We start from the raw sequence: 26,023 nt of genomic DNA, 5'->3' as shown, positions 1-26,023 counted from the left end.
CGCTGACTGGTGCATGTTGGGAACCCCACTGGAGTACATGGAGGAAGTCAGCTGGCACGTGGGGGACATTCTTGGAGAATTCAGGGGAAGTTAGTGCCAGTGGGATTTTGGTAGCATTGGGCTCGGTAGGAACTCGTTCCACGAAGCAGGCAGACAAGTCAAAAAGGAACCAGCCTGTTTCGTGATGCGCTAAGGAGCCAGCTGGTGGCTGTTCTGCCAGAGGAAAAGGGACCCAGAGTTCTGCCAGCTGCTCATGGGAGGATAAATGTGTTCGTTTGTGTCGCTGTTTGGGTTTTTTAGCAAGGAGGTGGAGAGCAAATACTGGCAAGGGAGTTCCCTCTTCCCAAGCTATGTAGATCCTGGCAGATGTTCTCTGTCTCTCACCCTGGGCATCACTGCCCTTCACCCTCCCTTGTATGTGAAATTAACGTTTCAGGTGCTTAGCAAAACCCAGAGCAAAGAAGATTATAAACCACCGATTATTTGTGGCTCTTTCCAACTGCGGTGTCTGCCTGGCGCGTCTCCCCATCAGCCTGTGTCACCTGCCCAGGCCATTTCTGTAATTTCATTGAGGCAAGCAGCTAAGTCGCTCTGAAGCAGGCCTGATTTGGGCCATGTCCAGTCTGACTTGCCTATGCTGTCAGGTTGCGAATCCGGTCCTTACCCAGGTTTGAGAAAACAAACCCTTGTGGATTAGTGGTTCGATTGCTCCTGTGCAATGCAGGATTGGTTACCATTAAATCTCCTAGATGCTCAGACATAGGGATAAGCCCAGCCGAGATAAGCAAAGTCTGGGCTGTGCATATGCCCCTAATTGGATTGTATTGGCTTCCTACACCTTCAGCCCTGGACCAGACAGTCCCCAAATCCGGTTGGTTTCCCAGTAGGGGTTTGAAAGCGGGGACAGAGGGCGAGATTAAATTACAGCGGCACGACCGGTATGCCCAAATCCCAACAACAAGTCAATTAGTGTGAAATGAACACCGGGCGCTTCCAGAAGTCATCGGCTGGCCTTGCCGCATGGACGGGAGTGCGACCCGACCGAAGGGGGGAATGGTTACCTAAGCCCTACCACAAGGTGCTGGGCTTATGTGTGTAATTCAGGAATGCTACAAGCAGGCAGTCCACTGTCCACTCCATGCACACCCTGCTCAAGCACACGTAAGAGGAGATGAGCCGTAGTCATCGGAGTTTGTCCCCGTTAGCCAGCAAATAAAAGAAGCTCATGTGGTGAGAGGAATTTGGAGCCAAAGACCCCTCACTAGGAGCAGCTGTGGATTTTTTCCCGAACTCTGAGCTTCTTGGGTCTGCAGCCTCTGGTTGAGAAGTCCCCAGAGAACTGGTTTCCGCTTGGACTTTCTCTGGTGCTTCTGGCTGGGTGGGAAATACCGGCTGGGAATAGCTCTTTCACGGAGGGTTTTTATTTTCTCTGGTGTTCCAGGCTGCTCAGAACCAGGCAGGGAGGGGAGACACTTCCCAAGTTTATTTTGAAACTAGGAAAAACACCTGACTCTTGGCCAGAGGCTTGGGCTGGTCTTTGCAGTTCCACCTGGGCTGGCTGAGCCAGGCTGGGTGACCTGGGACTGCAGCGGCACTGCATGTATTAATTAGCCAAGGGGCCTCATGCGTTGTTCTGTCTGGTAACTAGGAAGGCGGCACTTGGGTGACATGCAGGCTGGACCTAGAAATAAAGCTGAAAGCTCGCCCTGGGCCCTGCTTTTCTGTGTTCTCTCGGCTCTGTAAGAGGAACCCGCTATTGTGGTGTCCCCTTGTAGCTGGGTGTGTAAATTCCTGGGAGGTGGGTGTGCTGGACGGGCCGGTCATGGCGGCGTGAAGCTCTCTTTGACAGTGAGTGCATGTCGGCACATCTTCAAAATAAGTAGCAGGAACGCTCCCTGAGGCTCTAAAGTGCTGCCCGTCCTCCTGGTATCTGAGCAATGGAGGTTCTCTTTTAATATTGCAATTGAAGGAAGAATCAGAGCCCCCTAGTGGCAGCAGCTGGGCCCTGTGTCCTGCTTTGCCTGGGGAAATGAGATCATAGTGGTTCTGCAGGTCACTTTGTAGGGGAGGTGGGTTCAGCGGGAACCTTAGAGGACAGTTGCTGGGGGAAGCTGGTTCTGCCCTGTAGCTTTAGAGGTTTATTTTTCTGCCCTCCAGCGTGTGTGGACCAGGAAGGGAGTCAGCACAGTTGTAGAAGAAGGATCTCCCAGCCTGGCTGCCCATGGGAGATCAGGGTTTGTCCCTGTTAGCCAGTGGACAGGAAAGGCCCATACACAGCATGGCCCTGCCCCTCCATATGCTGTGGGCTGAGATGTTAAGGAGACAGAGCTCCACTGGTGAAGCATCGCTGCAGATAAATGACACGAAGAACAACACACCTAGGGCAGTACTTAGCATTTCCAAAGTATCATTCAAATCTCTAACCATCCCGTCCTCCTGAATCCCGGACTAGCGCCTTAACAGCACAGCCCCCCTTCTTCCCAGTGTAATGTAACTAGTCGCGGCCAGAGCCAGGGTTAGAATGCAAGGGTCCCCGGTTCCCAGTTGTCTGCTCTTTCCACTAGACCGCACTGCCTCTAGAATACAAAGGAGCTACAGAAAGTAGATTCGGCTCCTGTCTCAGCCATTCGTTTTCCAAGCGTGTGTGCCTTTCTTTTTTCTGTAGGAGAACTACCAGTCTGTTTACAACTGGCAGTACATCCACTGCCTGTACTTCTGGTGTCGGGTCCTGAGCACCATCTACCCCAGCGAGATTATGGAGCCGTTAATTTACCCTCTGACCCAGGTCATCATTGGCTGCATTAAGTAAGTAGGCATGGATAGTTATCCCCCCACCCTTATAAAACACTAGGCTCTGATTTCCCATCTGACAGATGTGGGCCATATAGTCACATAGGGGATGGGCAGGAGGGTGTATATAGATTTTAACCCTTTGTTGTAGGGGACTGTTCTATTGCATACTGGAGGGCTGCTCTCGTGAGCTGTGATTTATAGAAATCACTTGCTGCTATGTTGCTTGAACTTACTATGAGGCTTTATCAAGCTACTTTTGTGTCCATTAACTGAGATCATTGGTACAATCACTCTGTGGCCTAGTGGCTAAAGCACTGGATTGGGACTCAGGAGACCCGAGTTCTGTTCTGGGCTCAGCCACTGGTTTGCTGGGAGACCTTGGGTAAGTCACTTCACTGCTCTGTGCCTTGGTTTCCCCATCTGTAAAATGGGCATATTATTACCTCCTTTGTAACGCATTTTGAGATCGTCAGACGCAAAGGGCTATCTATGAGCTAGGTATTATTGTTAGTATTATTTATTAGGTTAGCAAGCAGCTTCAGGACAGGGGGCAGGGGAAGGTGACATGTAGCAGACAGGGAGGAGTGGGTGGCCCCAGTATTAGAGGCATTTTTTTGGACCCGTTAACCAGAAGCACTGGCACAGTCGCTTCTCCACTAGCAGCTGACATTTAAAAAGCCTCCAGAGAAATCCAGCCCCTCTGCTTTCAGACGTACCCACACACCTGTGCTGAGCTAGGCCTTGTCTGTGCTCAGCCTTAGCGCCAATCCAACAACCACCACAACAGCTCTGCAAACACTTCAGTGCTGGAAAGGAAAACTGTGACTTGCAGTGGCAGAGCCAGCGTGAGCATCTCACCTTGGGGTTCACATTGGGGCACCCGTGAACAGACGGCACCTAAGAATAAGTGACGGCGAACAGAACAGCTGATACCAGCACCACTGCACTGCCCACCGAGCGCCTGCATTCGTAGACCTGTTGTGATTGCTCATTTGAAAAGAAACCAAAGCAGCCCTGTCCCTTATCGAAATGAGTAACCTGGGCCTTAGTCCAACTCGCGTCCTTTTAACCCGAGCAGGGAGTGAGCAGTAATTTTGCTCTGTCCTGTTTTTGTAACGGGCTAGCCTGCGACCTGGAGCTTCGGGAGCCCCTTTCACTTCTGTAACTTCCCAAACGGTCCCCACGCTACAGCAGGCTCTTGTGTGGATAGTTCTTACCCCTCTACCCCCTGCTCCCCCACCATATGGGCAGTGTATCCTAGTGGCTAGAGCATTGGACCAGGGCTTGGAAGATCTGGGTTCTATTCCTGGCTCTGCTGGGTGAGCTTGGGTAAGTTGCTTCCCCTCTCTGTGCCAGATGGGGGTCATGACGCTGACCGAATGTGTCCAGTGCTCTGAGAGGCACTGATGAAAAGCACAGTAGAAGAGGTGGGGGGTATTGCTGCTGCTGGTCTATACTGTGGCATGTGTCTCTGGCAACCTGGAGCCCAATTCTGTAAGATCTCCTATGCCTTTTGTGAGGGGCGCAGCACCTTCCGCTGCCATTGAAACCACTTAGCAAGCTGAGGCTCCACCTAGAGGCCAGCCTGCTACTCTGCGGTCCCTAACCCGAGCTCCCCACACCTCTTGCACTGCAGCAGCAGCTAACCATTGCAAGCCCCAGCACTCTGCCCAATCTTGCTGGATCAGCAGAGATGCTTGGAGACAGGAAATTGAAGTAATCAAAATGGAGCTAGCTTGGTTTCTCCCTGCATCAGAGCCTCGGCAGGAACGTGGAAGCAATGTTTGCCAAATAGTAGCTAGCAAAATCGATGGGGAAAGTTATTCTCTTGTCCAGCTTCTCGGAGAGTAGACAGTGGAGGGTGACATGAATTGCATTCTCCCAGCATTGTGTTGTGTTTATGTTTGCGCTTTTCATACACTCCAGGCACGCTGCAAAGCAGCGTTAATGCAGGGACTTCAGAAGCAGAAGGGAAAGTGCTTACAGCGGCACACACAGGGTCGGGCGTTAGAGCAAGTTTCTAGGAGAAGAGGGCATTGTGTGGTGGCTGGAACAGCTGATGTCTTTAATTTCCAGCAGGGCAGATGGGCTCTTGGGGTCATGCCTTATCGGAAGGGTTCCTCTTTGAACAACATAATGTCCCCTTAATAGCATCAACGCTAGGTACATGCTGAAGTCCTGCTATGGTACGTAAGCCTTGGCTGCTACTGCCTTTGTAAGGATTATGTCTACGCTCCGGCACTGCAGCGGTGCTGGGAGAAGCCTGTTAGAAGTCAGTGGGAGTCATTCCATTGACTTTTCTGTGGGCGCTGATTGGATCAGGACCATAAACTCTCTATCGTGGTCACATCATCCACTGCTGAAATGCAGCCGCTTCTGGGGTAGAACCCAGCAGCAGCATAAGAGCGCACAGCCACTTCAAACAGGACGCGGAGAGCACAGCCAACCCCTGGATTATCGGAATGATGAGCCTGTTCCTTAGAACGATAGGGTTAGAAGGGACTGCAAGGGTCAGCTGGTCTAACCCCCTGCCCAGAGGCAGGATTTGTTGTGTCTAAACCATCCAAGACCAATGGTTCTCCAGCCTCCTCCTGAATCTGAAACTCTTCTTATCCAGGCTCTGATTGTCTAGAGGTGTTGGATGTCCCTGAGCCATTTTGGGTCATCCCTTTCTTTGTACTGTCGCCTATTGAAAGGACAGTAGACTTGGAGGAAGTCTAGTCTAATGACCCGGGTTAACCTTGGTGTCTGGGTCTGATTTCAGTGCTGCCCCCTTTTCATGTGTAAAGAGTGTCCTGGGACCCTCGGGGTGCCTGAGAAGTTAAGTTTTCTATCTGCAGAAGTGTTCTGCCAGGAGCACAGCGTCCCCTAGCTTGGGTAGTGGCATTTTTTTTTTTTTTTTTTTTAATTGACTTGAAGGAAAGATGGTCACTGACAACCCTTCCCACAACACTGTGCCCGCATCCACTTACTGGCCCCGGCCAGTCTAGCAGTGTGACGGAGCAGGGAGCGGGGCAGATTTGACCTGGGAATGTTGCAGGGGGGTTACATTGGGGGTGGGGGACTTCCCTTGAAGGAAGCTAACCTGAGCCAGGAGGGGGGGTTGGGAGAAGTGACACCTTCTGGCCGGGAGGCTGAACAAAGGAGAGGAGGAGCAGAGGGGAGGGGGGAGAAAGCTGCTGGAGGAGTTTTTAGTTTCAGTTTGTACTGCGTGGTCAAGGCAGGGAACCCCAAGCTGGGGTATAAGCTCCCTAAACCCCCCAGAAGGACTTGATTGTGGGGTTCTGGTTATACCTACACGCTCTGCTTGGGACTGTGTTCCTGTCATCTAATAAACCTTCTGTTTTACTGGCTGGCTGAGAGTCACGGTGAATCGCAGGAAGAGGGGTGCAGGGTCCTGACTCCCCCACACTCTGTGACAAGTGGAGCTTATCGACTCTGATGCCTCGTGGCCTTGTTGCACTGAGAACTGTGTCCCACAGGTCAGCCCGTAGGCAAAAATCCAGTGCGGGAAATAAACCCATTAAAAACAATGCAGTGCCTGGGAGGGCTCGTGCGTGGAAATGTGAACACACTCTCTCGGCTATCCCATTACAGGAATAGGCTTCTAGCACCCGTGCAGAAAGGGAGAAGGTGAATTGAGAGCCACAGGGTTTCTATACCCTGGCTTGGGGCCCTCTTGCTCTGATTGTCTGCGTGTCGTGTGCTTGTGCATCCTGACGTGCAAACAGCCTTTTCTTTATTTGCACACCTTGTCCCGGCCGAGCAGCGACAGCAGGCGGCAGCGTTGCTATGGCACTGGGGTTTTATTCCCAAAGGTGAGATAGCTCCTTTTATTTCCCTGGAGAAGAGCGAGCTATCCATGCGCAAACACCTGAATGGGTCCGTTCATTACCGCGGCTCAGAGCTGAGCTGCTGTCATAGGGGGATTGAAGCCTTGTTGACTTGGGAGCTTCTGAGTGTAATTAGCCTCTGATCTTTTTCTTTTATTCACACGCCAATGAAAAACCCGGTTGTGTGACGGGAGAACTTGGGGGGCATGGTGACTATTTGCCTACTTCCAGCAGACAGGCAGAATGGGCCAAATTCAACCCTGATGCAACTCTGCTGAAGTCGGAGGAGTCACACCAACAATAAATTTGCACCACTGCTTTTTGCAGTTCATCTTGGGATCTCTTTTAAATCTGAGCAACTATGAGGTCAGCAAGGTGGGGTAATCAGTTAATAATAATAATAATAATAATAATAATGTTATGTAGTAGAGACTGCAGGGCCCAACTGAGATCAAGGGCCAGTTGTGCAAGGCCCTGTACAGACAAAATAGGAGATGGTTCCTGCCCTAAAGAGCTTACAGGGGAAACAGACAAAACAGACCCAGGGTGGGAGGAAGGAAGGATTGCCCTCCTCACAGAGAGTTGGAGTCACTCGCTTAAGGTCACACTGGGAATCGGTGGCAGAGTCAGGAATCAAACCTTAACTACAGATAAGGTACATCTACCCTGCATGATGCTTTCAGCAGTCTATAGACCACGTACGTGCATAGCCCAGCCTCCACGGATATAAATATCAGGGTAGCTGGTGAAGCACGGCTTAGACACGTGTGATGGGTGCGTGTGTGCACGCGAGTACATAACCTACTCACCGAAGCCACGCTTCCCCGTCTACACTGCTCTTAGCAGCGTTGTGTGCTGCCGCTGGAGCCTTCCCCAGCCCCAGGGAAAGACTCCAGTGGCAGGAAAGGAGCCTTTCCCTGTTACCTCCCCTCTGCCAGAGCCTTTCACTTGCGCTGCACTTTGCTGTGTGGACGCAACCTGCTACGTCAGGCCTGCACAACATGCGGCCTGGGGGCCTCATGCGGCCCGCGTGGGCTCACTGTGCGGCCTGTGGGGGGGTGAGTAGGTGGGCTCACTGGGGTGAGTAGGCAAGCGGCAGGTGGGGGAGGGGGGCTGAGTAGGCGAGCAGGCGGGCAGTGGCGGGGGGTGAGTAGGCGAGCCGGGGTGAGTGGGGGGCTGAGGAGGCGAGCGGGCAGGCCGTGGCGGGGGTGCAGGTGAGCTGGTGGCAAGGGATGGGGGTTGAGGAGGCAAGCGGTGAGTTGGTGGCTGACCTGGTCTACTGATCTGGTCTGGGGTTGCAGCTGTCTGAAGGTGCTTGCCTTCCATGCCTTCCTCATTCACACCTCATTCATTCAACAGGGCAATTGATTACAAAGTGGGGGGGGGAGGGGGAGATCTTATTCTACTTCTAGCAAAAAGACATTTTTCTTTTGTCTTAATTATACTACCTTAGGAGCCAGCTATAACATATTACAAAGGTTCAATACCGCTGTTTTGGTGGGGCAGCACTGGGGAAGGAGGATTTGTTTCCGTGGGGCGGTCAGCACTGATGGGTGTGTGTTTCGACGGCGCTGGGGAGGGTTGTTTCCACGGGGAGGGCGGCGCTGGGGTGTGTGTGTGTTGTGTTTCGAGGGGGCTGGACGGCGCTGGGGTTGGTGGGGCCGGGGGGGTTTCCCCCTAAGCTGTTTTCTTTGGAGTAATATGGCCCTCGCCGCTTTACGAGTTGTGCAGGCCTGTGCTACGTGCTCTCTACGCGCGGCTGACGCTGGTGTGTAGCACTATTGTAGCTGTAGTTAGGTACTTTCCTGACTTCACTGTCGATATTTGGATTCTGTGGGTATTTGGCAGCATCTGGGCTTGAAGAAGTGTGACCTCTTTCTTTTCTGCTGAGAACTTGACTCCCTCTCCCCCTCCTACCCTCCCAGTTTGGGAAGGAAAAAAGTACTCTGTGCTTTGAAACTGCTGGCAATCATGGGCAGGCGATGACTTTCTGAAACTGGTGATCTCTGAAATCTTGTGAGCGCCGTACCCAGATTCTCAGCTCTCCAATGCCATCCAGCTGGTCTCAGAGCTCCCAGGGGTGATGAAGATAAACAGGTTTAAATAATTGTCAGGATTCTCTTACCTTCCCCTCCCGCTCCCCCGCCATCCCCCCCAAATGTCCCATTGCTGTGGCAGCGTTTTGATTGTCCTGCAGACAAGCCTAGGCAGTTTTCCACCTGTCTGGGCAGATAAATCCGCTGTCTAGGGCCACAGAAAGGTGAATTTGGAAAGTCCCGGGGAGAGTGGCAAACAGAATTTGCTGGCATGTGTGATGTGCAGAGCCTCCTGGCGCACCATGCAGCGACCATGTAACGAGAGCAATGATGGTTTGGGACTGCATCCAGAAATGGGCTTTTGGGTGGAGAGAGCTGGGAACAGATCCTGCATTCGGTCCCTTGGTGAGCAAGCCAGTGGTACATCCAGGCTGGGGTGTAAGGGAGGATGGATGCTGTCAGCAAAGCTGCGTGAAAGAGAGCGAAGGCAGTGTGGTAAATCATGGGGTCTCCTCCTTAGTCCCCTTGCTGCCGTACTCAATCCTGCAGTTCCAACTGCTGGGCAGAGGGCGCCCGGCTGCCTTTTTGGAGCAGTGGTAGCAGAGCAGAAATGAAGCCCAAGGATCCGTCGGGACCAGTGAGAAGTGCCAAGGGCCTGCACAATGTTCAGGAGGGACCAGGCTCCTGCATGCTTCTCTGTCCGCCCTCCCACCCCCTTCCTTATGGGTAACACACGCGCTGGTTGGATTCCCACGTGGGCGGTTGAGTTATTTCTCCTCGCTGTAACTTGCCGTAGGCATCTTCAATCAGCATCTCAATCAGTGGAGAAATGCAGCTACTGAACGCTGTATGTTTAGGGGTAGGGGCTCTCCAGGGAGTGGGGGAGGGGAACGATGCAGTCCATTTAGCTTTCGCAGGGTTTTGTATCTTTTACTCTCTCAAATGTAGGGCCAGATCCTCAGCTGGTGTAAGTCGGCATAGCTCGTTTGGTGGCACTTTGCCCCATTGCATCAGCTGAGGATCTGGCCTTAGGGTCTTTAAAAGAAGAGGATTGATTACACCTGCTCCCCTTTCCTTACACACTTGCTCCCAGGGGCATGGAATAGTGCTAGGGGGAGTGTGCAGAGGAAAGCGTGAAGTTACGTTCGCCCAAATGCTCAGCTCCTTGGGGTGGTTTTATTTTTAAAGCCGTTGTACTGCAAGGAAAGCGTTTCAGTTATTGCCCATTTCTCCATCCCTGGCTCTTTAGCGAATAAAACCTTGTCTTGTGGGGAAATGACACCCTATCAGCTTGGCGTTCTTCTGGGTAGGGTCAGTCTGTCAGAGTTAGAGCCGCTGAGGGTTTAATCATTAAACCTTGCTCAGCCTGGGGAAAAGAAGGCTGCCAAGACCACTGGTGATGGCTTAGATACACCTGAGCAGGTCCCTGTGCCATCTGGGAGCATCGGCTGAGCTAGCGCAAAGGGGAGTTTAACATGTTTGAAGGGCCATGATATACCCCCCAGAGTGGGGGCCACTTGCATCTGGGATGGATAAAGCGACAAAGAGTCCGGTGGCACCTTATAGACTAACAGACGTATTGGAGCATAAGCTTTCGTGGGTGAATACCCACTTCATCAGATGAACGGGGTATTAATCCGACAAAGTGGGTATTCGCCCACGAAAGCTTATGCTCCAATACGTCTGTTAGTCTATAAGGTGCCAACGGACTCTTTGTTGCTTTTTACAGATCCAGACTAACATGGCTACCCCTCTGATACTGGGATGGATAAGTATCTGGTGGCTATGAGCAGGCATCCTTGCAGGAGGTAGGGAGTACAGTCCGTCTTTACTCTGGTATTGTTCTGTGTTTGTCATACTCAGCGTTGGGGGATTCGTGCTGCACCTCTCCTGGAACCTTAAATATGTTCTGATCTTGGTTCGGCTGGTTGTTCATGGGCGTATCTTGAAACTAGTGTAGCACAGGAGCAAATAAAATAATATCGAAAACCTGGAGAAAATAATTTCCTCCTGTTGTTTTTTTTTTCCTTTTCCTTCTACCAGAGGGTGGCGCTTTCTTCCTGCAAAAGTGCTGGTGGACAGAGACAAATGGGGGGAGGGAGGGGGCAGTCGGTGTGCAGTTCCTTCCGCTACACCACCTCATTACAGGAGGGGACTGGGGAGAAATTACCATCCGTCGAAGCCTTATTGCTCCAGGCGGGGACCAAGGCAGAATTTAAAATGTGCTTAAACAAGATAACTAGTAGCAGAGGGCTGCCTGCTAACATCAGAATTAGCTCCCTCGTTTTCTTATTCCCTCTCCCCTCCACCAGCCCCTCTCCGGTGTATAAAACGCATTAAAAATGTATTTAGAAGGATGCATTGGAGAAATGGACCCAGCGCGGCTTGAACTTGCACGTGATTGGGAGCAGATGGGATCCAGCGCAGGGAAAGCGGGGGGTTGGACGGGGAGAGGCGATGCCGGCCCAGCTGCAAGGGGGGAGAGGACCTGGTCTGCTGGGGGCGTCCCATGGGATTGCTTACATCGCTTCTGCAAATAAAGAGCTAAGAGGGCGCAGTGGGTCTGGCTGGGCTGGGGATCTCCAGACACTGGAACATAGGGAGAAGTTTGCTCCATTGGAGCTCCTCCAATTCCTTCTGCTGTCTCAGGCGCCTCTTCCTGCCCTCCCTCCCCCCCGCCAGTCATTTTGGGGCACCCCCCATTTGTGTGCAGCTTTCAGCTTACCCTGGGCCTGCCCAGTGCTACCTACTTTGGGGCCCTTCCAGCACATTGAATAAACGCCAAGCTCCGCCAGGCTGTGCGTGTTAGCGGGCAGGAGTGCCCCTTTCCATGGAGATGCCGTGGCATCTCGGGAACAGCCCGCCACTTGGCTGGGCTTAGACTGATGTTGGAGGGGGCTTCCTGCTGCCTTTCCCGTCAGGCAGATTGTGGCGACCCAGCAGCGTAACAGGAGTTGCAGCGAGTGAAAATAATCCTTGTCAGGCTGTCAGTTTCCTGCCGTGCCAGGCCCTGGGCGCTGGCTGCCCGGGAGAAGCTGGGCAGGCGTTCAGAGGTGGGGGAAGGTTAGGGAGCGCTCCCCTTCGCAATGGGAAGCATGAGCTGTAAACTCAGCAGCCTGAGCTAGACGCCTGGCTGGGCCTTCGAGGGACTAGCCAGCCCTCCCCCACCCACCCCAGCGTGGTCTGGGGCCCTGCTGCGTTTCTCATTCCGCTTCCGTCCCAGACATCGGGAGGTTAGGCTGATTGCCGCTCCACGGAGGACTCTGAAATTAATGGCCTGGGTTTACAATAAATCTATACCTTTAACAGGTTTATCCCTCGATCAATTAATTCCTGAGGAAGGCTTTCATCATCTCCAGCGGTGCCAGCATGCGGGTGCAAAGTAGATTTATTTCCATAATGGATCCAGTGATAATTATTTCACTATTTGGTGGAAGGGGGGAGGGGGAGAAGGGAGTGATTTATGTCGCCCGGTGATGCAGATTCTCTCTGCTGCATTGCCCGGGGGTCTCTCTTTTGGGGGTTCACCTCTCAGAAGCAAAGCTGTTCTCCGGGAACCGCATTAAAAAGCACCTTTCTTAGAGCTCAGAGCATCAGTATTCGGTGCAGTTCATAGCAAGTGACTTCCTCCATTGGGCTGGTGGATCAGAGGCCTCGGCCTAGCGATGAAAGCAGAGGGGGCCCGGAGTCGCTTTCTTTATTCCCGGCTCTGCCCCCCACGCGTGTTGCGGGCTGAGTCGTGCCTCTTCTCTGTGGCCCCCACCTATAAAATGGGGCTGCTGTGGGAGCTGGGGTTCCTTAGATAAGCACTAATGAGTTACGAATTGAGATGGGCCAGAATTGAGATGGGACCATTAGCTGCCTAGTTCAGTTTCCTTAGCCATAAGCCCTGCGCTGCCTCTATTGAGACCGCCAGGGCTGGGGAGGCTAATTATAACCGTGGCTTTTGTGATTGTACATTACAGGGCATGCACTTACCGATGCCAACCGCAGCCCTCGTTTCCCCAGAGGTGGTGGGAGGACTCTGTCCTGGAATAGTAGTAGGTGATGGTAATAAGGGGGAATATTTCCCATGGTGCCCTGGTGGTCCATTGAAGAGCAGTATTGACTGGTTCTGAGCAGAGCCCTGAGTGTCCCTTTTCTACCTGTTCGGCTCTGGTTTGGTGGGCGGGGGGGGATGATGGTATTAGGGACAGCAGCAGCGGAAGAAGGTACGTTGATAACGTGGGATTGCCTAGAACGGTGACTTTCAACCCTTTTTCATGTGTGGACCCTAAAAAATTTCCAGTGACGGTGCGGACCCCTTTGGAAATCCTAGATATAGTCTGCAGACCCCCAGGGGTCCGCGGGCCACTGGTTGAAAACCACCGACCTAGAAGGAGGAAACTGAGGAGTTGGGATCCTGGTCGCAAGAACTCAGGGTGTTCAAATGAGCGAGGAGCTGAAATCCTTGTGTTATCCTGGCGTAGCTCATCATATCAGGTCTCCCTCTATGGGCCACCCTGAGCAGCTCGAACAGCCTCCTAGTCAGAGCAAAAACAATTTGCCTTTTCAGCTCAAGTGGGAGAGGCCTGTGTCTTTAGCCCTGAAGACTGTAGGTTTGATTCCCCAGTAACCTTCCCTCTGTTTCCTCTCCAGGTTGGTGCCCACGGCTCGTTTCTACCCCTTGCGGATGCACTGCGTCAGGGCCCTTACGCTGCTTTCTGAGAACACCCGGACCTTCATCCCGGTTCTGCCCTTCATCCTGGAGGTAAATCAGTTCCTGTTCATCTAACAGCAACAAACAAAAGCTGTCTAAACAAACAACCCCCCCCCTTCCCCCCGGCATCTGCAAATGGCTGCTAACGCTGCACACTTCCTTGGCTCCTTGCAGCCCTGGCAAGCAGCGTCATATACCCTGGGTCCCATCGTTGATAAATAGGGTTGAGTTTTCACCATCTACATTGCAGCTTAGGGGGCTGCCTTGACTGTCAAGACCTGAGGGGCACAAAGCATCTCTGTGACAGCTTCCAAACGGGAATGAGCCCTTCCCCAGACGATGCAGAGTTGGGGATGCACTGTACTGCATGGCTTGCTACTGCTCTGCTGGTAACACTGGGCCGTCCTTGAAGAATTCTTACTGTTTCTCCCCTTTGCAGGGCCCGCCCCCACCCCCAGCAAACTCTGCCTATTGTGTTTCTGAAAGGCATTATTGGTAACGAGGCTGCGGGTGTCCCATTCATAGATTATAAAACCAGAAGGGACCATTGTGATCATTTAGGCTGACCTCCTGCATAGCACCAGCCTGAACTAATTCCCGTTTGAAACCACCAGTGATGGAGAAATCCACCACAGTCCTTGGTAAATGGTGCCAATGCGTAATTGTAGCCTTGTGCCCCACTGTTGTCGCCTTGTTCCACTGGACTTGCATCGTCTGGTCTGTCCAAGATGCCCCATCCAGCACGTTGGGGATGTAACATCACATTTGTCTCTTGCTCTTTGAGATAGGTTTAAGTTGCAAAGCCTGGATCTGGGTTCCAGCTTTCCCAAAATGTGGGGTGGAAGGGTATATGAATTCAGGGGGTTGGCTCTTTCTTGGAGCCAAAATGGGGGTTGAAAGGCCCAGGAGTTTATTGCTGAAATCTAGTTGCGCTTTTTATATTAAGGACACATTTATGCATAGCTTATACTTGATTAATAGGTGTTTAACAGTTATAGGGTCCAGCAGATTAATAGGTGGCTTATAACTACCTACAGCACCTTTGAGCAATGTGCTTATAACCATGTGTAACACATTCTACTTGGGCTGGCTGCGGGTTTGCAACACGCCACTGCACGTTCCCCCTTTGTGAGCTATTTAGAAATGTGTAACCTTAACATTAAGTGTGATCATTAGTCCACACCCCAGACACTTGGTGTGAACAATCGCTTGTGTTAGTGATGTTCCGTCTAAAAGTTCATATGCAGAATTCTGCTTCCGTCACATGTTTTTTTTCTCAGCTGGGCATAGATATTGGCTTGTGACTAACCACGCTGGCCGCTAGATACCATTGGATGCATCACAGGAATGCAACCGCAATAACAATGAACCCAAACTAACCGAAGGGAGAATTTGAGTTTGGGTAACTCTCGCATCTGCACTTAAAGTAGCTACAAGAGGAGACGTCAGCTTTGTTCTCAGCTCTGGGCTCTTGTGCTCGGGGCCCTCTACGGACAAGAGAGCGGGTGGCGGCCTGGGGCGAGAGAAGCCTTTGTGTTAAGGCAATCGAGAACAGCGGTTCCAATGGGAGGGGTGGTGTCGATCGGCTCCTCTCTAGCGGTCTTTGAATGGGCGCTCTGTGTGTATGCTGGGGCAGAACTGTCAGCCCTGGAGATTGAAGGCCACTGTCCACACAATAGGCCCAACAAAGGTAGTGTCAGGCCAAGCGTCTACCATGTGCTGCCACAGCCTGGGGCTGCAGGGGCCACCTGGAGGTGTGGGAGGGGGCTTCGCTCTCCATGGTGCAGACAGGCCTTGGCATCTCCAGGCTGCTGCAAGGGGCCCAGATAGCACCAGCGTTGCGGGTGGTTTCTGTGGCGGTGACCTGGACTGAACCTGCCAAATTGCTTTCACCTAGGCCCACTGAACCTCCCTCGGGTGGATGGCCATGGGTTTGGGATGCTACTGCCACAGGGTTTTCTTCCCAGTCCCCTGAGCCCAAGGAAGGATGCTCTGGTGGTTCAGGCACTGGAACAAACCTCGGGAGAGCCATGTTCGATTCCCGGCTCTGCTACGGACTCCCCATGCTGCATAATTTATCTATAACTCAATACCTGCACCTGTAAAATGGGGGCCATAGTCCTACCTTTTGTCTAGTTAGATTGTAAACTCTTAGGGGCAGGCTCACTGTGTGCGTACAGCCCCGAGCGCTGCGGGGGGGCCTGGTTTCGGTGCGTACAGCCCCGAGCGCGGCGGGGGCCTGGTCTCGGTTGGATTGCCTAGGCAATGCCGTAATATGTATAATTAATGAACCACCTATTCCTCAGTGAAAAAGAAAAAAACATCCCGAGCAACTGCCCAAGAAGTTATACTTAAAAAAAAAGCCCGTTAGACCTAAAAGGCTTCTTAAAATAGCTGCCTGCAAGCAAAGTCTGTTCTTAGCTGCCCCCCTCCGCCCCCCCGGGGTGGGGCGGGACCGGCAAACGGTCAGTGCCTCACACCATCCCTCGCACTGTTCCTAGCAAAAAGCGCCCCCTCCCTTCCCACAGACCTAACGAACCGGCCCCTCTTCCCCCAAGCCTGGCTGCGCTCTGCCGCTGTGAAAGAGCGAGCGTGCTCCAGGGGTGGGGGGAGAGCCCTGGTGGTCAGCGCGTGAGGAGGAAGAGGGAGAGGCTGGAGAAGGATGAGGCTTTTCAAACACACAAGCTGTGGGCTTGTTGCTAATCGGGTTCTGTTGAAGCAAAAGCTCTTGCGGTTTCATGTTGTTGTAAACGTCCTTCGCAAACCACATCCTCTCAGCCGGTGGAAACCAGGGCCGTTTATAACTCTGCTCCGACCCCCCACTTCCCCCACTGCTCCCTGGCTCGGGTGGGCTGTTGGGTTCTTCGCCGCTTTCCTTCCTCTTGCCGTCTGTTCTTTGGAGCCGCTGACAGCCCGGTGGCGCGATAGGGGCATCTCCCCATGGTGCTGCGTGGTGGTTTTTGCTTTTCTCAGGCTCTGGGAGATAGTGTTCCCCTCCCCCACGCACCCCGTGTCCCGTCGTCCCCCCCCCGCTGCCGCCGCCACCACCACTTCGGTGGCAAGCTCTGTATCAGGCCCTACCCAGACGTTACCGCGCTGCACGCTGAACTTCCTCCTGGCTTCCGCAAGCCTGCGACCACATCCGATGTTGGGGGGGGGGGGGGGGGGGGTGTATGCATGCACTGCTCAGGCTTAGCTCATCCAGGTGGCAGTGTTTGGTGGGGGGTGTTATTTGTGTGCTTATTTCAAAATGCTGCCTTTCCCGTGAAAACATAAGATGATTGGAATGCAGCAAACCTCTCTGATCTCTCAGCAGCATCAGGTACTCCATCGAGTCTCCAAGAGCTGTCCTTTTAGTCTCTTCACACCTCGATACTCCTCTGTCCCTTGTCGTGGTAGTATCCGAGCACCATACGATCCCGAACACCTTTGCCTTCACGACACTTCCCATCCCTTGTGAGGTAGGGAGGTGTTATCCCTGTTGTACAGAGGAAGAAACTGAGGCACAGAGCGGTTAAGTGACTTGCCTAGGGTCACACCAGGTGGTTTGTGGCAGAGCTGGGAAATGAATCCAGCTTTCCTGAGTTCCAATCCAGTTCCTTAGCGACGAGACCATCCTTGTAGGCCCTCAGCTTCACCTGTGACTTAGCTGGTCTGGCGTGAGGTCATGTGGGTGCCCCCTGCAAACCTCCAATCACATTCCAGGGTGCCAAGATCCATTTTAAGCCCAGCTTCCATAGCAGGGCAGATGGGAGGTCCCCGAGGGTCTGTAGATACCAAGGGCTAGCTCTGGAGTTCATTACTTCATTTTTTTGTGCCCACTCTCTCTATGTGCTAGTGAACGCCCCATGCACGGGCTTTGACGCTGCCTGTGCCTGCTGGAGCAGTTTCTGCATGGCACCAGAAATCAGATTTTCTGGAGCATGGTGTGTGTTGTTTTTTGGTGGTGGTTTTTTATTGTTTTTTGTTTGTTTTTGTTTTGTTTTTTTTTGGTGAGAAGTGATAATGCCAATTTCCCCTGCATGCAGTCAAGGAAATCCAGCACTCGCTGCCTCCCCCGCCCCTGTCACCGCCAAGCCTTCCAGAGATGGCAGATTGAATGTTTGCACGATTCCTTTAGGCACAGGAATTCCCCAAGCCCCTGCCTCTGTAAATGAGACCTGGCTCCCTGATTCATCTTGACAAGGGCTTCTGCTCCCCGGTGCAGGCAACCCGACGGCTCCTCTCCTTCTCTGCTCTCCAGGAGGGGGAGGGAGGGAAGCCTTCCAAAATTACCTCTTAGGGGGAAGGGTGGGGAAAGGAGGAATCTGAGAAGGGGGGGCAGCTTTTTGGATTCTTCCCCGCTTACAGGCCATGAGATCCCGATGCCTTTTTGGTGCTTCCCTTGTTTGGTGACAGGCGTTAGTTTCTGCAGCGGGCGAATTGGTGGCTCAACCGCTGGAAGGCAAGTGTGGGTAAACAAGGTGGAAATCTCCCCATGGGAAGTCTTGGTATGCCAATTTAAATGTAGCTGCTCCTCAGCGGGGGCAGGGGGGGGCGCCACGGGCTAACACTGACATACTTAGAAAGGCAGGAGTTTTTTCACTCCGCTGACACTTAAAACGGTGAGGATCTCATCTCAGGTTTGCAGTGTGCTATGGTGGGAATCTCCGGGGCCTCCAGACGCCCTGTCGGTGGGTGTGGGGGAGAGGGGGTCGGTTCTGTCTCCAAGGATATCCGGCAATGCAGGGGTCATTTGAGCAATGAGAAGGCTGGGTATATGTGGAACTTGAAGCACTTCTCCAAAGACATGGGCACCATTGTTGCTGCTACGCAGCTAGGGAAACTGAGTCACAGAGCAGGGACGTGCCTTGCCCGAGGTTACCTATGGAGGGTACATGCTCCAGGTTTCCTGACTCCCTGGCACTATCCGCAGCACAGCAGCGTGCTAGGTGTCCTCTGGAATAAGTTTGTCTTCGGTCCCGTTCCCGGCAGACAGGTGTCTGTTTGTGGGCATACAGACAAGGTCCTTGCCCGGCAGAGCTTATAATGGGAGAGGTGGTCGTAGGCATGTGAGAGAAGCCCCCGCAGGAGCCTATGCTCCTGGAATGGGGCCGGGGGCTGGCCGGGGGGAGGGAAGGTGAGCCTCATTCTGGACAGCGGCCCGTAGGATGACTGGCTGGAGTTAGCTGGCCTGTGCAGAGCCCAAAGGTGAAGGTAATGGCAGGGATTGCTGTGGGGTGGTGCTGGCAATGAGTACCGTATGTATTTGTGTATAAGAGGGACCCTAGATGTAGAAATGAGTGACCCTGTATATAAGCCAGATGGTCCACGCCTGCTGCCTGAGGTTGCCACATCCTTTCCTCTGACCAACAGATGTTATCCCGACTTCAGCCAGATCGTTGGCCTCTGAGTCTTCTGGCCCTCTGGTCCCCCCATCCCCCGTTGTGTTCTCTCCAGCCTGCCCCAAGGTGTCTACACTTCGCCCCTCCCTCCCAGCCCTGTCGCTAGCTTCTGTCCCTTCGCCTGGCCAATGCTCGTATCGTCTCCCCGGCCCCTCTGGCGAGTGCCTCAAAACGTCTGCTTACATTTCCCCTCCCTGCCGCCGGCATGTACGGTCCCACAAAGCCCGACGCCTTCCGCTTTCATGTGTCTGACCGAGGGGATCGATACTGCTGTTTCGGCCAAAGAAATAATTGTGCATAACGAGGTTTGTAGCATCGATTCCCTGGAGAGGGGCTCTTTGTTTTCACAAGCCACCGAGCTCAGCCCTCCCTCCCCGATAACCTGGCCTGACAAATCAAATGCAAAGAATCGATCGCTGACTGCGCGGTTTTCTGGCCTGGGGGCAGCTGTGTGACCTGGACCCTCTTGTTCCAGCACCCAGAGTTCTCTGCCCTCAGTTGCAATGCTGGTTGGGTGCTGGGGCGTCCCTGGGGTGATGCGCTCCCATGACTGGGCGCAGAGCAGGAACAGTCAGAGGATGCATGGTGCTTGAGCGCAGCCTCGGGGTGTGGTGTTTAAGAGGTAGGGAATCCCCAAGGCGGAGGAGAAGACCCTGCAGCAAAATATTCTCAGGCTGCTAAATATGGGCACCTGAGCTGGATGGCTCCTTCCCCAACATTGCCTGTCCTATCAGGCTGGGAGTGACTGAAAGTTACCACCTGTGGCCTGCCCTGGCTGAAATTAGACCTCTTGCCAGGGGACAAATATCCACCTCCCCAAACTGTCTCTCGTTGGCTGACTCTGCAGAGATGCCAAGGGTCCATGGGGGAGTGAGCTGTCCCCTTACTCCTGGGCGGAGCAGCTCTCAGGCAGGGCAGAGGCATGTGGCGGGCAACCAGGCACTACTGACCCCTGTCCCTGGGGGCTGACATCGGCCCCTTTCAATGGCACAACCCCGCCCCATAGAAGAACCCATGTACAGTGTGCTGAGTAGAACGTGGCTATCGGGGCAGGGCAGCTCCCACCCAGCGCCTGCGCAGGGATGCAGAAAAGATTCCTGGGCCAGCTGTTCGGTTTCTAGTGGATTTCAGCTAACAGCAAAGTCTCGTCTTGCCGAGCGTGACCTTTCCGGGAAGCTTAGAATAGAGATTCTTGTTGATCCCTCTTCCCCTCCTCCCGCAAAGCTGGGAAGTGTGAGCTTGGACCTTGATTACAGTGGCTAAAGTTTTACAGCTCTTCTCAATTAAAACCAAACGTCTGATGCCACCGCAGACATCTGTCGTTCTAAAAATGGCCCTCTTTTAAACCAAGGCCCAGAGCCTGCCGTTCTGATGGTACACGTTCGTGCACTGGGGTTCCGGACGAGCTGCCGGAGCTCTCCTGTTTTGATCTCCGACTGTGCGGCCACTGCTCTGTGCCTGAAAAGGGACAGGTTTTCCCCAGGTATCTAACGGGTGGATCCAGATGTAGCCCTGGAGAATAATCTGCACTTTCTCCCTTGTTTCAAGGCCAGGATGTGATGGACACAGTATCCTCTGCTGATGAAGGGTGGCTGGTGAAATGTACCGACTGGTCTTTCTGCTCCTTAGGAAAAGTCGGGATGATGTTTCAGTGGGAAAAAAAGATGATAGATGTGGGTTGTCCGTTAATGAGCATGTGCTAAACACAGCCCTAAGTCCTGCTGTCGGTAAAGAAGCCCATGCGTGTAAGGGACCACTGGAAAGTATTCTTGGGCTGTGTTTTGTTTGACCTCAGGAGTAAGCTTCTGGTTTCTCGCGTCACTGCGTAAGGTGGGGTTTCGTCGGACAGCATGTTTCTGTAGCATCTTTCACGCACAGGTCTTCAGAGCTTTAGCCAAAGGAGTCGTTTGATCCCGGACTTGCTCTGCAATCTGCCAAGGACATGAATAGGATACTTAGGAAGAAATGAAGGCTAGTGGTTAGAGCAGGGGAATGGGGGGTGGGGGATTCAAGATTTCTGGGTTGTATTTGCAGTTCTGCCACTGACTTTGTATGACCTTGGTTTAGTCACTTACTCGCTGCCTCAGTTTACCCATCTGTGCAGTGGTGGATAATCCTTCCCTGCCTTGGAGGAGCATCACCAGGCTTTCTCTGTAAAGCAGTTTACGCTCACCCAGGCTCAGCGCTGCGCTGCTGAAGGCAATGGGAGTTTTGCAAGTGATGTCAGCCGATCTGGGACCTGGCCTGTAGGCCTTTCAGCGAGGCTGTGGTCTTGTTAGTTTCTCTCTCTTTCTCTCTCTCTCTGCCCACTGCAAGTTTTATCATTTTTACACCGGATTTTCTTCTGTTGCAGATTTTCCAGCAAGTGGATTTCAATAAGAAGCCAGGCCGCATGAGCGCCAAGCCCATTAACTTCGCAGTCATCTTGAAGCTGTCCAATGCTAACCTGCAGGAGAAGGCTTTCCGGGTATGTGGACACTCCTTCCCTGTCACATAGAACCTCCCTCCCTCTGCTTTCCACCCCAGGGTTCATGCTTTATGCCCAGTACAGAGTGAGCGAAACCGATCCCTGGGCAGCTCCTTTGAAGTCAGCGCGGTTGCGCCTGGGGTGGATTTTGTAATGGGTTAATTTCCCCATCTAGATGCCTCTAGATTCCACATGGAGTTTGTACCCAGTTCAGCTGGGGTGACGGAGGCACAAGAAGGCACGCGCAGTGCGTCCGGTGTCATCTCTTGGGGTGGCTTATTCTGTGATCTTCACATGGGCCCATCTCACGTCCTAGCATCCCCATCCGTTTCTCTTCCATCCACAGGACCCCGGGTGGCCCAGAGCCTGGCCCCAGAGAGCTCAGGGCCCTGGCAGAGTGCAGGCAGCTTGGGATTTGGTTTTTATCTGATTTCTTTTTCCTTCCACCCTCCTTACCCAGGATGGCCTCATTGAGCAGCTGTATGACCTGACGCTCGAATATCTCCACGGCCAAGCCCACAGCATCGGATTCCCAGAGCTGACCCTGCCAATTATCATTCAAGTAAGGCGCTTTCCTGTGCCTGGGCATGCGAATTTGGGGCGGGCTTGAAATGGCGCTGGTAGGAGGGGGTCTCTCTTTTCTCCCAGTGGTGATTTCCCTTGGCATTTCTCCAGATGTTTTAGGCCCTGGTTTCACTCAGGGGCTGTGGGCGGAGGGAAATCTCAAGGCAGCAGGAGGATGAGGGTGGGCGAGGAAGTGGTTCTGTATTTCACTTCTCCCCTGGGAGACGTGGGAGCGGTACAAAGGGGCATCTAATTACTGCAGATGTGTCCTCGTGACTGATGAATGCAGGTTGGCTCTGGGCGCTCTAGCTCTGTCCAAATTGCAGCATGGGTGTGCGTTTCCCAGAACAGGCGTGAGTTGGTAGCCGTGCCTCGTAAGGTGACGTGCTTCCCTGCCCCACAGCCCCTCACACATCCACTGCAAGATGGGGCTCTCTCCTCCAGCCCTTCCCCTGAACCAGTGCTTTTTCCCCTCATTCACCCACCACAAAACAACACACACGCCCCTTTCCCTTCGCACATGCAGCAGGACTTACTGTTCCTCCCCATGGCCCCTTACGCCCGTGCCACGAAGCAGTATTTTTTCCTGGTCCCCTGGCAAACAAGCCTGCTTTGCTCCTCCCTGCCCTCTGGCGCACTGCCCTGCCTTCTGATCAGTGTCGCCCGTGTGGGTTTGTATGTGTTCACTGATACCTGGCACAGCTGGGGAGCCGGATGGCTTGTATTTAGGTAGCAGTGGGTCACTGGTTCTCAACAGTTAAATTTAGCTCCTAGCTCAGTGAACGTGTTGCTCTCTCTCCATTCCCCCCGGGCTCCCTTTTTTAACTCCCTGTTGATGGGTGGCGTATGGGAACTGGCTTAGGTTTGCTGCCCTCACATTGCTCAGTACTGTTAGCATCTTTGCTCCGCTTAGACGCCATTGACTAGTGGGTGACCATGCACCTGGTTGCTATGACACCTCTGACTGATCTGGCAGTGACTTCTCAGCATGGGAACCGTTGGCTGTTTGGGAGGTGTCTCTGCTCCTTGCTGCAGTGTTGCTGACCCTGGCACACGGTCGTGGGCTGGGTGCCTGCAGTCTGGGCTGGCCTTTGCCTAGCTGCCCCTGGCGGACGCGAGGTGATGGGCTCTTCTGTGCTAGGAGCACAGCTCCCGTGCTTGCTCCAGTGTGTTCATTTACTGATCAACAAGAGACGCATGAAAGCTTTTGCTCCCTGCGTCATTTCCAGCAGCTGCTGAGGGCATCAAAGCCATCAGGAGCCGGTGTTGTGGCGGGAATGGAGCGTGTCCCGCAGCCCTCTGGCACTGAGCGCCCTGTAGCTTCCAGACACCCCACATCCTAGCCTGTCTTTCTGCAGATAATTAGTGCTGTGTGTGCAGTGTGGTGCGACAAGCTCCCGGATAGAACAGCCTGTTGATTTCCTGCGTGGCCACCGCTGACCACGGCCTTGGGGTGTCTGCTGGGCCCTGGCGTTGGGTTTGCATTCCCAAAAGCTGAGGTCCAGGTTGGGTTTGCATTCCCAAAAGCTGAGGACAGGCCATGTCCCTGGGACACCTCCACTTGGTGATTAAAAATCCCTCCGTCCTGACGCTTGGAGCTCACCTCCTCCTAATGCTTTGGCGCTGGGGCCGGATTCCTGCTGGCAGAGGGCGGGTTCTGCAGCTGCCGGTCCGTGGCTTTGGGAGAAGCTCGGCTGAACCGGCTCCAAACGGAACTTGACAGCCCGGAAAGCAGGAAGCGCGAGGGCAGATCAAAGGGAAGTGGAGCCAGCAGGATGGAGGGGGTTGAAAGGCTTCTCTTCTGCCCAGCGCCTTGGGAGTGACCGGGGGAGGCTGCTGGTTGGCGGCGAGGGTTAAGCGCCCTTCTGAGGAGGTGCCGGTCTGGTTGCCTCTGCGCACGCCCTGCTGTCTGGTTCTCAGACTAGAATCCGAACTGACTTTAGAGGAGGCCGCGTGTCCCCTCGCTAGCTCTCTGCCACAGGGAAAGCACCAGACAGCATGAGCACGGGAAAAGAGGACAGCCACCAGAATGAGGGGCGGGGGACAGGCAGGGGAGGGTATCCTCTCTGGCTAGGCAGAAGGGCAGGAACTGTGGATGGTCCTTGCCACGTGCCGCTCCAGCTGCCTTCCTTTCTGCTCTTGCTTCTTTGTTTTTGGGGTGGCAGGCTGGGGTTGGGTTGGTTTGCCTGGAACACACAAGCCCAGCTGCTTCAAATCATTTATAGCTCCCTGCATCGTTTCCAGTAAGGAGAATGGGTTTTTTTTTTTGCTGTGGTCTCCGCTGGTGTAAACCATTGGTGTGGCAGGCTGACAGAATCAATCCTGCTAATCACAGGGCTGCTTAGCTGGGGGCTAGTGCGAGATGTCGCTTGTCTCTCACTCTCACACGCACCCCTGGCTTCCCGTGTGCTGGGAAGATACAATTGTGTGATTTGGCAAAGGGGAGACGCGCACACACACACTCACCCACTCTCTCCCTTCTCGCTGTCTGCTCCAGCCTTCTGGGTTGTCTCCATCTTTTAACGCGGGAGCCGGAGCTGGAGTGAGATCTCATTACCTCTCGTTAATATCCGAGGCGGATAGCAGGGGAACAGGGAGGGGGTGGGATGGCGGGGAAGGGAGCGAACAAGCCGCGCTGAACTGCACAGATAGGGCTTGAGATTCGGCAGGATTTCTGGCGACACGTCGGCCGCGAAAGAAAAAGGATAATGTACATCGCACCGGATGAAATGGATCTTGAGCTGCAGCTGGGGGGATCCAGTGAGATAAATAAAATGACAAATGCATCCCTGGGTGAAGATAAATACGCAGCACCTATAAAGATACATATTTTAGGAGAAGTTGGGGGGGATTTGAGCAGCAGAAAAACAGCTTTACTGACCGGTTTTTAAACACCTCTATAGGGAGAGGGCAGACAATGTATAGTAACCCTGTGGTTTCGGCGGTTGAAGGAGAACCTAGGATGGGGGGTAGAGCGCAGGGGTGCACGGAGGGAGCTGCTCTGGGGTGATGGGAGAGGATTCACCATGTGAGTGGCAAACTTGAGCCAGTGACTGGCTCTTCCTGCAGTGCTGTGTGAGCTGCCCGCGGTGGGGGACATAAGCACAGAGCAGGTGTGTCGCCTCTCGGTCACAGGGGTACCTGCCTCCCGAGTGATCCAGTCTGTGGGACGGACAGGGACACCTCCCTCCCCGTTTTTCTTGTCCTCACGCAGGACTTCTAAACACCGAGTTGAGTTCGTCAATCGGAGACTTATGATCTGTTCCGGTAACATCTGCAGCCCCCAGCCGAGATCAGGGTGCCATTGCATGTGGCACTGTACGTACATAGAGAGAGAGAGAGACAATCCCCTCTCCAAAGATAGCCAAAACAAAGGGTCAGAGGGGAGACTGAGGCACAGAGTGACTAAGTGACTTGCCCAAGGTCACGCACACAATCTATAGCGAAACCAACAACTGAACCCAGATCTCAAGTCCAGTGCCTGAACCTCAAGCCTCTCTCTCCTCTCAGCCCGTCATCCTCCTCAGTTCTAGCAGTTCCCCAACTACCTAGTGGATCAGGGTGAGGTGGGAGTGGCTGTTGCAGTCCTGCCTTTGGGGCACTGCCCCACTCTGAATAACGAGTGTGTGAAGTCAAAGTAAAACAAGCCTCTGCCCCACGCCCTTGTGTGTTTCAGAGCTGTTAGCGGGGCACTGGAGTACGTTGTCGCTTCACGCTGCTTTACCAGTTCCAAGCTCTCTCTGAACATTAACTGATCTAACCCTCCCAACACCCCCCGTTGTGTTAGGCAGGTACAGAATGAGCCTCATTTTACGGATGGGGAAACGGAGGCAGGGAAGTTGTGTGACTTTCCCGCGGCCCCTCAGAGAGTCAGTGGCAGAACTGGAGCTAGAACTCCGGTCTCTTGACCGCCCTTTCCTTGCTCTCACTGCTAGCCCCTGCCGACTCTCGGCTCAGAGGGTTCAGGTTAGCGAGGCACATGCACTGCACGGGGAAGCGACCCGCTGGCCTTTCACCCTCTGCTTTGGATTCCCTGACAGTTAGCCATTTGTCTGCCCTGGCGGGGTTTCTCTTTGCGTGTGGCTCTGGCTGTGAGCCTGCCTTGGAGAGCTACTCTCCGCCAAGGGCGGGAGCATTTGGCAAGCAATGTAATGTACCTGGGAGGAAATCTACTTGTCAGTCCATCCACCCTGCTTCTGCAGCCCTTTGCCAGCAGGGACACCCAATGCTGCCTCAGCTTTGCTCGT

General features: G+C 53.6%; 1 protein-coding gene across 1 annotated transcript in view; it reads left to right on the top strand.

The window, feature by feature from the left end:
* NOC2L (NOC2 like nucleolar associated transcriptional repressor) overlaps positions 1 to 26,023 on the top strand; it is an 83,720-nt gene that overhangs the window by 17,628 nt on the left and 40,069 nt on the right. The window contains exons 11-14 of the mRNA XM_054009062.1: positions 2,666 to 2,805; positions 13,301 to 13,412; positions 21,099 to 21,212; positions 21,673 to 21,774. Coding sequence (XP_053865037.1) covers positions 2,666 to 2,805; positions 13,301 to 13,412; positions 21,099 to 21,212; positions 21,673 to 21,774 — 468 coding nt within the window. The remainder of the gene's footprint in view (positions 1 to 2,665; positions 2,806 to 13,300; positions 13,413 to 21,098; positions 21,213 to 21,672; positions 21,775 to 26,023) is intronic.

The sequence above is a fragment of the Malaclemys terrapin genome, chromosome 19 (genome assembly GCF_027887155.1).
Source record: "Malaclemys terrapin pileata isolate rMalTer1 chromosome 19, rMalTer1.hap1, whole genome shotgun sequence".
In the NCBI taxonomy this organism is placed as follows: Eukaryota; Metazoa; Chordata; order Testudines; family Emydidae; genus Malaclemys; species Malaclemys terrapin.
This window is presented reverse-complemented; position numbering and strand designations above follow the sequence as displayed.